At 32.2% G+C, this 13751-nt stretch overlaps 2 protein-coding genes across 4 annotated transcripts; both read left to right on the forward strand.

Moving 5' to 3' along the window:
* The first annotated feature begins 1203 nt into the window (after positions 1-1203).
* Positions 1204-5041, forward strand: LOC114185809 (inactive rhomboid protein). 3 transcript variants are annotated; one of them, XM_028073731.2, is made up of 8 exons: positions 1204-1664; positions 1911-2111; positions 2222-2362; positions 3441-3560; positions 3648-3734; positions 3966-4215; positions 4297-4411; positions 4719-5041. In XM_028073731.2, the coding sequence occupies exons 1-7, from the start codon at positions 1314-1316 to the stop codon at positions 4407-4409; spliced, it is 1263 nt and encodes a 420-aa protein (XP_027929532.1). In that variant the 5' UTR covers positions 1204-1313; the 3' UTR covers positions 4410-4411; positions 4719-5041. The 3 variants fall into 3 exon arrangements, with proteins under 3 accessions (XP_027929532.1, XP_027929533.1, XP_085529667.1); XM_028073732.2 differs by having other exon boundaries at positions 4312-4411; XM_085673541.1 differs by having other exon boundaries at positions 3966-4411.
* A 3077-nt stretch (positions 5042-8118) lies between these two features.
* LOC114184929 (uncharacterized) lies at positions 8119-12919 on the forward strand. The gene is made up of 4 exons (XM_028072339.2): positions 8119-8959; positions 10918-11201; positions 11502-11729; positions 12300-12919. Exons 1-4 carry the CDS (start codon positions 8533-8535, stop codon positions 12804-12806), a joined length of 1446 nt encoding a protein of 481 aa, XP_027928140.1. The 5' UTR covers positions 8119-8532; the 3' UTR covers positions 12807-12919.
* The last annotated feature ends 832 nt before the right edge of the window (positions 12920-13751 follow it).

The raw sequence follows: 13751 nt of genomic DNA on the forward strand, positions 1-13751 counted from the left end.
GTAATACAACCAAGATCTAATGCAGGTTTCGTTTAATTTTTTAACTATTCTATTTTAAATTCTCCAAGAAAGCTGTGAAAGAGTTTTATGTTAAATCACATGACAAACATCGACTATTCAAGACTGAAAAGTTTAGAACTTGAATTACTAAAGGGCTTGGGGGATTAAAAGTTAATATGTTTTAATTATATCATTTTAAACATTTATTTTGTTAATACATTATAGGAAAAAAAATTGTTCTGCACTGTCATCTATCTGCATATTTAATGACCCCACCTTCTTAGTTTGTTCAGTCAACTCTTTTCAGAGCAAGATATTTCTAACTATTTATTTTTCAGAATACAAATTTTGGTCATCGGGTAACACTTTTCTTGTGTTTAAAATATTTAAAATCATTAATTATTCTTAAATTACCTTACCTTGATAATTATTCTAAACTATTTTCTTACAACACTTATTTTGAAAACTTTTCTGTCAATCATTGCACAGTTGAGCTAATTCCTTACAACTTTATTATTTGTTTCATTAACTTCTTCTTTCCTTAATTTTACAAATATTATACAAAATAACATAAATATAATTTTTATTATTAGTTGTGAAAGGATAAGCTAGAGTTGTAATTTTAAATACAAAACGCTTAGTTGCTCCATCTTATATTTATTTAGAAAATGTTATTTTAATATTAATACTTTCCTTATATATGACGCGTCATTTCCTAAAAAAAAATATAATTTAATCAACACAGAAAAGCAATGATAACATATACATTTATTATACACTTAATTTTTTCTATTTCTTTATCACATCATATAACTTATAAATTTATTATTTTGTTCTCTCTAAATGTATATTATTAGATGTTAACACACATTCTTAGTCTCCGTGAATAATTCTTTTATATGTATACAATAAATTTAAACTGTATTTTTAGTTTACCAATAAAAGAATATTTGTACAAGGAGTAATACAATCATTAATTATTTATATATTTATTTTCAGACTATTAAGAAAACATACAGATGATTTTCTTGATAAAGTTTGATCATTGGTATTTTAATATTTAAAATATTATCCTCCTATTTTAAATTTTGAATAAAATACACAAAGAAGGAAAATAGGGTACAGAAAAGTGTGACGAATCGCGTGAAAGGGATTTTAATTTATTTGTAAGGTTTGTCTTGTCCTGATGCACCATTTCATACCGTTTCAATACTTTGTCTTGTACCATCACCATGGCTTATTCTACTCTTTCCCTCTCAATTTCAAAAGTTTGAATACACACAAACGCTGTGTCTCACTTCAATCACGCTTCCATGGACGCAGCTGCTAACGGTGACGGAGCTCCGTCTCATCCGTTGTTCGTGTCCGTGACCGGAGTCTCCGCCTCTCGCCGCCGCCTCTCCGCAAGCTTCGTGGAGCGGAGCCGCCCTGTCTCGTCGGAGAAGCCGATGGCGTGGTTATCGCTCCAGGGACGGCTCCTTAACGCCGACGAGGCCAGCTCGGCGAGAACCATTGGCGGCGGCTTAAGCGCCGAACAAGCCCTCGCTTGGAACCTCTTCCCTCCAATCCATAGGTTCCTCGTAGTCGCCGTCATTGGCGCCGCCGTTGCACGCTCCCGGAAAGACCTTCGCATATGTCACCTGGAAAAATCCGTTGAACTAAGGGTACAATTCGTAACGTGCTTTTCTCTATATACCTGTTCAAATTCGTAACCGTTTTCGCTTTCAGAATTAATATTCAAATCTACTGTATGTGATGTGTAAATGAGTAATGTATTATGCTCTCTCTTTTAATGTGTTTGTCGACACAAATTCGTTACTTCTCTGCTTGTTTATTTATGAATGAGTCTGATTTTCTTTTTATGATTTTTTGTTACGATTTTGTTTTGTGGTTTTATCGTACTTTGCCAGGACCAGGTGCTGTCTAGCATGCAGCAGAAGCTTGACACTCTTTGCGAGTTGGTTAACAATTCTAAAGAATACTCAGCAACGAAAAAGTCGTGTGACAAGGATGTGGAATTGCAATTGAATGAGACTTTTGGAACCGAGAAAGTTAAGCCTGTTGATTGCGGTTGTTGGCACTGTGAACAGCACTCTGCTTTCTTTAATGATGTAATGGTGGAAATTTTGTTTGTTTATTTTTATTGCTGTTGTGCAATTACAATTATGCTTCTTCATAATGTGTCTAATTGGCTTTGATCACTCATTGACTTGGACTTCAGGGTGCCTCAGTTGCTAGAAATTCCGGTGCAAATGAGGTGCTGCAATATAAGACTCCCTTCCCTAATGAGGATCAAGAAGAACGAAGGATGTCTGACATGTCAGATTGGGCGTCAAGTGTTACATCTTCTGCTGATATCCAGGTACTGTTTTTTGGGACTCATCTTTGTTAGGGTCCTGAGAGAGTAAATGGACCAATGTTTGATTTAACCACAATTTGGTTGCGGGTGTGTTAGTTGTTTGATTTGGTTTCAGATAAAAAAATCATATAAACCAAATACAAGATAATATAACTTTGGTTTGAGTGAAATGTTAAATTTGAATTACATCAATTGATCTTCAGTGATTTGTTTGTTTAGTGTTTTTTTTAATTTAAATTTATTGTGGCAGTGAAGATTGCTTTTTAATTTCACAACTAATTAAAAACAAAAGTTAATTCAAAATGAGTGACAAACATGGCTTGAAAATTGTATTTACATAACTATAAGAAATAATCAATGAAAGACCACACGTGATAATAATTGTATTACAACCTCTTATTATTTTTTACTGTCATATATTTTGCATATTTTGCATGTGACTATAACAAAATATCCAAAACACCTAGAATCACATACTACTGGCATCAAATGTTCAAAATGCTATTACATAATGCTACATATTAGTATAAATATAGTAATTATCGGTTCGTTTCGGTTTAGTTTTGATAATAATCGATGACAATCAAACAAAACCACAATTAAAAATGTGTGTGTGTGTTTTTTTATTAGTTTCAATGGATGTTGAATGGTGTTTGCATAGGATATGTAACTTTGTAAATGTTTAACTTTTGATGTTCGATTTAACAAATTATTGGAATGATTTTATATGTCTATGCAATTTGATCTTTACTTTTCTATCACAAGTGGGTCATAAATCTTAGCATCGGTTACTTTGACACGATCTGTAACTAGAGCAAATGGTGGCTCATAAGACACTTTTGTTCTTTGCGTTCCCCGACCCTGATTTTCACTAACCAGGATAATAATTAGAAATCATTTAATTATATTTTATTAGGTGGTTAACTATAATTGAAGAAGTTAATTGTTATATTTTTCTACTTTCTTGCTAAGTTTTTTTCCATTTTTTTCCTTCCACTATCTCTTGATATTAATCGCATATATACTTTTTTATTTCGTATTGTTTTGGATAACTTTTCACGTAGTCTTTTGTCATCCTCAGTTAAACAATTTGGCTGTAGAACAAGATATTTATAATCTTAGGAAAGATTGTGAAGAGAAGGATATCACAATAAAGGAGCTTACAACGGTGTTAAACTCTAACGAGGTTGCTAATTACAAGGTAACATTGACATTTTTAAATTAAAATTTATAACTCTTTTGTTTGTTCTAATTCACTCATTACTTATAATACTGTCATTTGAAACAGAGGATTGCTGAATTAGAAGACATTATACGGAGGAAAAATACAACAATCACAAAATTAAAGAAAGACATGTCAGTTCTTGAACAAAAGGTAACACGATAGCATATAGTAAGGTATATTTAAAAAACCGGGATGTTCCACCTTGGTTTTTTTTTATTTTATAAATGATAAGAAGCCAAGCCAGGAATTTAAATTAACATGGAATAAATATGAATATACATTAGACTATTGTCAGCATAACTCTCCAAAATAAGAACGATTTCGTATCTACAAATTTCAACTGTTTTTGTATATAAAAGACTCATTCACAAATACCTACAGGTTGTGCAGCTTACAAGACTTCGTCGACCCTCCTATTCTCCTAGTGGCTCAAATGATAGTCCGTTGCCGCGTATTATGATAGATAACCTTCTTTATGACATGGAGAGCACCACTAGCTCCTCGTCTTCTGATTCAGATAGTTCCTCTGTTGTCAAAGAATCAAATCTTTCCGCTGAAATTGTCTCGAAACAAGATTCTGCCTCCAAAATTGATCAGAAACTTACACCAAGAAAAATATCCAGCTCATCAGGTAGAGTTTTTGAACGCCACTCGAAGTCTCGATCCATTAGTCCTCGTAAAGAAGTCTCAAGTAGCCAAAAATCTAATGCAGCTTATTATTCTTCAGTCCAAAAGCAATTGTCAGCTCGTGGAGACTTGAAAAAGACTAGAAGACGATCTCTTAATGGAGACAAGAGTACGACTGCACACAAGAGATGGGTATAATAGTAAGTATCTAAAATCATATGAATGTCATGGTAAAAATTCACAAGTTTTATTTACTTGTGCTACAACTTGTGTTTTATAGTTTTAGTTTGATTCTCAATCGTTTAGTTGAGAGTCATGAATCTTGCATGAAAGTTTTAGACGCTCTTTATACATCAGCAAATTTCTTAACATGTTTAAAACACAATTTAAATGGGCACCAGCTATTGCCATGAATATTTCTTCTTTGTTTCTGATTATATTTTGTATTCGTCTTAGATTAAGCGGTGATATTCACATATGTTTATTCGCTTTCGTTTCTCCTTGTAGGCTCTTCTGGAATGTATGTCTGTGGTCCTATGCCATGCAATTATCCTATTCAACGGGAATGAAGTGGCAAACAGAAGATGGTAAATTCTTTATAGGCTTATATATCAGTTAAATACTTTAACATTGGCACATTATGGTTTAGACTGGTAGACCACAACGCAGAGGCAGGGATTTTCTTCAAATCTGTTAGTGCTTTCTAGCAGTTGGTTTATTATTATCCTTCACTTCATGGATTTTTACTCATAAAATCCGATTGATCGATGGGTATCTTTCTCAGGTGATTAATGAAGCAGAAACGAAGGAAACCACAATTTCTTTTTCTATCATTTCTGTTTAAAACGTTACGTAATTTAAAATTCTGAAAAAAAAAAGTAATAATTTTCGGCATATAAAAATTTCTTATACAGGTTACTCCAAGTTTCATGTCCATTAGAAATAAGATCATTTTATAATTTATAATAAGACAATTTATAATATTCAAGTTGGATGAATGCTGTATGTATAAAATGTGATTCGATTCCATTGTTTCATCCTAAACATATTTCGTATATAAAATTCCAATGAGACTCCTCCCTTTGACAATTTCTCATTCCACTCAATCCTTTCACCAACTGCTCCCTTACATCACTCTCAACAACAGCACTGACGACACTCCTGTTTTTCCGACTCCATTCTTCCATCTCCTGCCATTTTGGAAATGTATTTTTTATTTTGTATTTTGATTTATACATTCTAAAATGCAAAAACTATACTTTGGATCATGTATTTCAAAATATATTATATTATATTTCAAAATTTATTTTAAATATATATAATATATTTTAAAAAATAAATAAATTTTATATTTTAAATTGTTTAATTCAAAATGTATTTTTTTTACTTTGTATCTCAAAAGGTATAATTTAAAATACAAAATTTGTAATTATTTTGAAATGTACGATAAAAATATAAACTTTTGTTATGAATTATACAATCTGTAGTATTTTTGAATTATGTATTTCGAAATGAGAAGAGAATAAAATTGAAATTTTTAAACATATGCAAGTGCACGAAGAAATTATGAAAATGATAATAAATAGAAGAAAAAAAATTATAGAGGCGATATGAAAAAGAAACATTCTCCTACTTTATATTTTTGATTGAAAATTAGTCCATATGAATGGTTTATGTTGCCCTTGATCTCTTTAGTATTAATATTTTTAAATTTATCTCCGTCCCATTTTCTAATATCATTTAGATTAAGCAAAACAGAAAAAACTAAAGAAACAGGAAAATTAAAAATGAAAACAAATGATTTTCTTTTAAAAATACATGGCAAAAAGATAGAAAACAAGAAAAATACTTGTTATGGATAAGCAGAAGAGTGAATAAAATTAAAAAATAAATTATATGATGTGGAAAACGATTGGAGAATGCCATGCCCTGGCTGCGCCTTGATCAAAGCGACTTTTCCTACGTTTGTATTCTGTCACTCTCACTCATCTTCAGTCCACCTATGCACGCGCCTTTTCTTTTTCTCCATTCATTCCCCACTTTCTAAATTCAACTCTCATCATTTCCAACACTAAGATAATAAAAAAATCAAATATTTATAATAATTTAAATAATGTTTAACCAATTTAAATTATAGATTTTTTATGTTAAAAGGTAATTTTTGTGTGCGTATAAATGTTTTTAATTAGTGTGTCATCTCTAATTCAGTATTCTTTACTTCCAAGACTAACTTTGTGCGTAATGGTTTTATGGGATATATAATAAACTTTAATATCATTTTAAAAACATTAATTTTAAGTTTATTTTAATATTATAAAATTCACTTTTGATATAAAACTTAGGGTTAAATATGTTTTTGGTCCCTTAACTTTAAATAAATTTTGAAATTAGTCCATTTTGAAACTTTAAACCAATTTTGTCCTTCATCTTTTGAAATACGTGAATTTAGTCATTTTAATCAAATTTTGTCAAGTTTATTTGACATTTCAAGCGCCTTTCACAATAGTATTTGACTTAACATTAAAGCAAAAATATGTCAAACAATATAAACAATTCAAATACAATCCTAAAATGTGTACGAAATATCAAATAAACCTAACAAAATTTGATTAAAAGGACTAAATCCTCGTATTCCGAAAGATGAAGGACTAAATTGGTCTTAAGTTTCAAAATGGACTAATTCCAAAATTCACTGAAAGTTAAGAGACTAAAAACATATTTAACCCTAAAACTTATCATATATACTGTAATCGTTAATATTGACGTGAGATTTCTAATATTTTAATAATCGAGAATAAACTCTTTGAGCATTCTTATAAGAATTAAATAAAATAATAATAAAATATACTTTGGATAATAATTAATCAATTCAACTTTAAAAGCTTTTTTCATAGAAAAAATGGAAATAAATATCTTTAAAGTTATCGGAGTCAATCTTTTGAACTATTTTTCAAACACTCATTAGAAAAAGATACATTTTTTTTTCAATTAGAAGAAAAAACCACTAAATATTTGGAATTTACTTGTCGTAATAATATTATAAAAGAATGTTAATTTACTTGTTTCATTTCCATTTTGATAGAACAACATTGTTCTGAATAAGAATATGATCTTGCTGAGTTCGGTTTGATTTTTAATCGATTAGATGTCTAACAAGAGCAAAATTATGTATGTTATCTTTAATGTTTTTTGTGCCATTTTATACGAGAAAGCATGTCAGTTTTTAGGACTACCGACTTGAAAATCCGGTAACATGGCGAGATGGTTCCGCTTTATGGGATCACTTATCGTTGTGGTATCTCACCCGTCGCATCCGCTTTGTGGGGGATAACTTAACGTTATGGTATCTTTCCCGTTGATTAATACTAAATGGGCGTGTTTGGATCATCCTTAACGGACTTCATGATCGGGTACAACTCAGACGCACATGGGTATCACATAATAGATTAATGTTAATTTAGATACTCAAATAGAACATATACACGATTATTATTCAAAACAAACAAATTTATACAATTTAGTTCTTGGCTGGTTCCGACCAACTGATTCAGCTTAGTTCAACAACATAACTTTGACTTTGTGTGAAGAAGAAAAAGAAAAATATGATAGTCAAAGAGTTTGTGTAAAATGGCGTGTGAGGAATACAATTTCAAAAGCAATACAATAAACATTCGACTCCATATTTACACGGTTGTATATTTGGAGTTACAACTTAGAATTGGTTGGCAATAATGTTCAATCCAACTCATTCAAAATCAAAATCTAATATCCACTTCACTCTAATCATTTTTTTAATCAAATCTAACTTTTATTGATCATGAGATTAATTACTTCAACTCTGTTTAAATTATTGTTAATCTTAACATGTTAAGCGATATCAAGTTTTTTAAGTAACATAACATTTAAAATTTTGTAATGTGTGGAAGAAGATTTGATTGGAGGAAGAAGAAGCCTTGCAAAGAAAATGGTCAAAGTCTAGAACTCCATGGCAGCATGGATCATATACTTTTCCACAAACCATAAATTGTTCACATTATTAACCACCACCAAGCTTCTTTGACTTCCCATTCAAATTTCATTTTAGTTCACATAACAACCACAGTTTTAAGTTCAACAACCATTTACCACACACATCCCTCAAAATTTCCATCCTCCCAAACTTTCCTTCAAGTTAGTTACCTAGTTTTAGTTAAGGCGCGTTTGGTTACAGGTCACTCGTCGGAACCTTTTTTTTTGTAGTTTCGTTGTGTGTTGGATAGTGTGAAGGCGGTGTAATTGAAGCGACAATCCGAACAGCGACACAGGATTGCGTTAGGTTAACATGATCATGGATAGAACATCGCAGAGCAGCTCCGATTCGCCGACGCGAGATCCGAAAGTGCTTTCGATCGAATGTCTGAGAGGAAGCTCGAAAGCCGACGAGTGGACCGGCGACATGCTCCAAAGCGGCGACATCGTGGAGGAGCTCCGAATCGGTTCGACGGCGAAATCGCAGATCCGGTACCAGTCGCCGTTCAAGGGCGGGAGGAGCGGCGTGCAGAAGATCCTTCAGGAGGCGTTCAAGAAGAAGGAGACGTCGATTGTGGTTCGGGTGCGACGAGGTTCGGAGGAGTTGGCGGAGTTGCAGGCGTGCATCGTGCCTAACGAACTCGCGGCGAAGAAGGGTTTGGTTCTTCGGTCGATTGATGACCCGAATTACGTGGTCGGGTTCTTGGATCGGACCGAAGCAGAATGCTTCGAGCTTCAAGGTACGGTTTGCCATCTTTGGCCAACTTTCTCTCGTGTTTTTCTGGTTTGCCTTTTGACTTTTGAGCTTCCGTGTTTTTTTAATAATTAATAATTCTTAATTGAATATTAATAAATTAATAAATAATAAATTGTTTTTGAATTAAGCTGGGGTAGTTGGAAGTTGGAGGAATGTGGTACTTAGGTTGGTCCTTTGCTTCTCTTCCATTTCAGAAAACAAATTCATACTGATTAAAGAAAAGTTAGTTAAGTGTATTTATTTGCATTACTTTTGTTTAATACTAATAATTAAGAGTTGAAAGAACGATAACGTACGAAATGAAAAAAAAAAAAGAATTTTTTAGCATGGAGAGGATGAATTTTTTAAAATAATTAAAATTAAATTTATAATAAAAATTTATTTATAGTTTGGATTTGTAATAATAAATTTAATTGTAATCTTAAAATTTCTTTCCATAGAATTATTGAAATTTGATTTTGAAATAATGATAAAGGATGTTTTAAAGATCACAATACGTTGTTATATTATAAATTAGAATATATAATTTGGAGTATCAATATCTGAATTTGACATTTCTAATATTCTATGGTCTAATTATATAAAATAAAACATCAACCTTTTACAATTCCTTCATGTGTTAAAATTACCAACTTTTTTTTTGGTTAAAATAGGGAAACGGTGGCTTATGGTATAATTGTTTATTTATGTCGTTGTGCCTAATTAGCTTACACGTAACGTGTGTGGGGTTGCCAATGAGTTGACACTCCGTTGAGTGTGCACGTGTATATGGCCCATTCCATCTCTTTCTGTGATTCCATTCCCATTTGCTTGGGTGAACTTCACGTATGAAAGTTGCTTAGATTCATTTCAAACTTGTGCTTCTTCTTGTGAGGTCACCTTTCTGGCTTTTTTTTTTCTATAAAACGCCAAAGATAATACTTTTAATTAAAAATATTTTGTTTTTTCACAAGAGGTGCCAAAACAAAGTCAAATGCATATCACATCCACCATCTGAGAAAAATAGAGCAAATGGAAAATACCAATTTCTCCCTGCCTACACATCTTTACATTAGAAGTACAGAAAAATAATGCTCAGTTTCCTCCGATTTAGTATGCTACTCAAAAGATAACTTGGATATAACCTCTGCGGCTTGGTTAGCCTCTTCAGCTATAGGAACCATTCTTTTATATTACATTTAAAATGTAAGAAGTAAATTAAATTAAACTTGGGCACTATAACATAAGCAGTAGTATTATTGACCCAACGGACAGATGTAAAAATGGAACAGTAGGCCGGAAGCATCTTAGGCAAAGCCTTAATGTTTCCTGAAACTATCTATTTACCCTGAACCTAGTCTTCTGTCTTCTTTTAGAATCCAGATGCAGACTATTACTTTATTTGTTCTAATAAAGATCAATACCTATGTCACTACAAATACTGAAACTTAGCTTGGATAGATATGTCTTATATTGTTTGTTTTTTAGTTGGAGGGTTCTCTCTAGACTTTAGTCAAAGTGTTGAACGACAATTAAGTTGGTCTAGCAATTTTTGAACTGTTGCCGTTCTATTGCAAGAATGCCAATATGAACATATGATAAAGCAACTGGTGTCTCTTTTGTCAAATGTACAAGTTAAAAGTTTATACTCTTAATAACTATTTTTTTTTTTATAACATGGATGAAATGCAACCAAGTATTCCAGATTTCTGCCGATGGCTTGTCCTGTAAATTGTGAGGTTATACCAACTTAAAGCCCTGTATATAACAAAACCAGAAAAGTCAATACATACATCTTACAATGACCTTATATTATTCAGGGAAAGTTATTTCGCGTCTTTTTTTAAACCTCTATGTCTGTATTGGCTGATCGTCAGCAGTTATTTGGTCATCGATGTCAATGGCATTGCAATTTTCTTCCTTCTTTTATTTTCGAGTATCATATCTAATATTTGTGTGCAGCTTCAAGGGGCACTAGGATGGTAAATGCATTAACCAGGACCAAGTTACAGGATGGATATGTTTCGTATTCATGGGAGAGGAGGATGCAAGAAATGCTATCAGTTCCCAATTCTAGCAACTTTCTTTCCATATTATTCCTTCCCAAAGCTTCAGATCGGGTAGCTTCTCGCTACAATGATTTGGAGGATACCCTGGCCAGGGCAAATGCATGGCTCAATGCAGGTCAGGCTTCCGGGGTCCCTATTGTCTTCATGAACATCCAGACTGAGTCCCTACTTACTAAGGTAAATGGTCACTTCTTATTGTGGCTTTCTTGAACTTTGAACTTGAGAGCTTAACCTTATGGAAAAATTGGTTCACGATATGATGTAAGAGTGGGTTATTATTTTTTGCTTCCTCTTCAAAATATATATCGCAGTTTGGTCATAAGAAACTGTAGGACACAATTTAAGATTTTATCACTGTCTAGTACACTAGGACGCAACGAAACTGTTACCATCTTCATTTTTTTTATTTTTATTTTTTTAGTGCTGTATTGCTTTGTTCCATATGACAAAGGAGTTTGTCTTTTATTTGTGTGACAGATATCAGGAGAGACCGCTTCTTCTACTGTGAATGCGGGGTCTTTATCTGACTTAGCTAACTTGGCAAATGAAAGCCTTTACGGGTTTGAGGATTACCATGGAATAGACATTGGCGTTGTACGAGCAGTTCGCCTGTGGTATGCTCCGGTTGCTGGAGAGTTCTCTATTGAAATCAAACTGAAAGAGGAAGACTCAAAGCTTGGCTTTGCCATTAGTCGTACTGAAGAGGTTTCTATCTTGATCATGAATATCCATATACTTATGTTTAGATGTTGTTTGTACCATTCTCTAATTCGAGTTACTGTTTCATCTCACTATTTTGCAGAGTCCTATAGAGCAAATTTTAAAACTTTGTTTCTTAAATTATTGAGGTGAAACTCAGATTTTATTAAAGATAGTGCAATCATTACTTAAGAAACCATGTATAGAAGATTTGGTTCAATGGTATATAATTGTAATTTTAGAAAACTGAGGGGTGCAACTGGCCACTCTCACTCTTATTTGGGCCACTATCAAAAATACATGTGATATATATATATATATATATATATATATATATACATATATATATATATATAATTTCTAACTTTTGCATCTTCTAATTTAGATATTGAGTTAACTGTCACGTGTGAGACTTCTGTATCAAATCTATAGATTATATGGTAATAATATCTTATTATTCATTATTTTTAAGTAATGAACAGGGTGTTGGATCCGCTAGTGTGTGTGGTTGCATTAAAAACGCATCACAATGTTTAAAATTTCAGCCAATTAATATTTTTCTTTTTCAATTCACAGGGATTTATTTTCATCTCATCAGTCATCAATCAAGAAAATGTACCAGCCACACGATCAGGCCTTAGCAATCTGTATAAACTGGCAACAGATACTTGCAGGATATTGGTGGTTTCAAGAGTGTCAAATCAAAAAGTCCTTCCATGGATGGTTTCTTCAACAGGAGCTATTCGGTGTTATGACACTGTTTCACTCAGCCAGAAGCTATCCTTGCACCGACACACTAGAGTTCCTATTCTCCTGCACGTCTTCCTTTGGGACAGGACTTTGGCTTCTTCAAGTGTAGGAAGCACCAGATTTAGGGCCCTGTCTTCTGTGTTGCCATCACATGCATCTGAAGTTCAGCTACCACCCATTCCAAACGAAACTCATGTACTGCCATTGCCCCCTCCTCCTTCTGAACCAACTGATATTCCAACTGAAATTTCCCTCTCAAGGCTTCAGAGAGACACGGCTGGGGAATTCTCTTTTAGATTCCACGATTTTGCTTTGTCTAGTAACTGGGTATGATGTGGATATAATACGTGGTTGCATATTAAATCATTCATTCCTCATGTCATGATATTGTAGTTTGTTATTTTATTGTACATATAATATATAATATGCATTGCTTTTAGACTTCACTGAGGCCTTCTAGATTTTTCTTTTTTGCTACATTAACTTGTTCACGGTAGATTATAATAATATATCATGACCTTTTTGCCTTTCACTATTGCGTCTGGTCTGGATCATGTTCCTAATGGAACTAATTAGGGAGAAGTTTTCGACTTACCAGTTGACTGCATTTGGACAAGTTAGGTGTCATATTGAAATATAAAGGTTGGACTATAAATGTGTTCTTCATTGTAATTAGATTGAAGAATATACAGTTTATTTTCTCATCTTATGTTATTAAAATAGTTTATAGGTCTAATCAATCAATATCTGAAAGAAGAATTTGATTCTTTAATCTAAATAATCAAACGTTAAAGTTATAACTTTTAATACAATATTTTTATGGCTGTCAGAATAATCACAAACACAAAAGTGAAGAGTATCAATATTAAAATTATGACAATATATTTGTATTTACTCATATTAGATTGATTATTTTTTTGTTTAAACTTTACGTTAATAAACAATAATCAAATAACAAAATAAATACATTATAATAGCTTAATATCTGTTTTAAACAATCATTCCGTAATAAAACTTTCTATTATAGATTGATAAACTCTCGCTCACTAATTAAGTACTTAATTTCTTTTGTCAATTTATTTTAATCTACATCTCAATATATTTAACTAAACTAGCTTTGTTTATATAATTTGCGTTTAGCTTAAAAAAATTCAAAACTTTATAACATCTTAAAAATTGATTGAAAGAACTGGATTGGTTTTTTTTTTTTTTTAAATGGTAATTGTGTAAAAAGAAAACATCAAATACAACAATAAAATATGAAAGAAAACTTTACTA

This window comes from Vigna unguiculata, chromosome 5, assembly GCF_037176805.1.
Source record: "Vigna unguiculata cultivar grain cowpea cultivar isolate G323 ecotype 2 chromosome 5, ASM3717680v1, whole genome shotgun sequence".
Lineage (NCBI taxonomy): Eukaryota > Viridiplantae > Streptophyta > Magnoliopsida > Fabales > Fabaceae > Vigna > Vigna unguiculata.

Coding starts and splice junctions, on each gene's coding strand:
- LOC114185809 (XM_085673541.1), top strand. CDS start 1,314: ATGGACGCAGCTGCTAACGGTGACGGAGCTCCGTCTCATCCGTTGTTC. Junction 2,112..2,221: donor ACTCTGCTTTCTTTAATGAT/GTAATGGTGGAA, acceptor CTTGGACTTCAG/GGTGCCTCAGTTGCTAGAAA. Junction 3,735..3,965: donor TGTCAGTTCTTGAACAAAAG/GTAACACGATAG, acceptor AAATACCTACAG/GTTGTGCAGCTTACAAGACT.
- LOC114184929 (XM_028072339.2), top strand. CDS start 8,533: ATGATCATGGATAGAACATCGCAGAGCAGCTCCGATTCGCCGACGCGA. Junction 11,202..11,501: donor CTGAGTCCCTACTTACTAAG/GTAAATGGTCAC, acceptor TTTGTGTGACAG/ATATCAGGAGAGACCGCTTC. Junction 11,730..12,299: donor CCATTAGTCGTACTGAAGAG/GTTTCTATCTTG, acceptor TTCAATTCACAG/GGATTTATTTTCATCTCATC.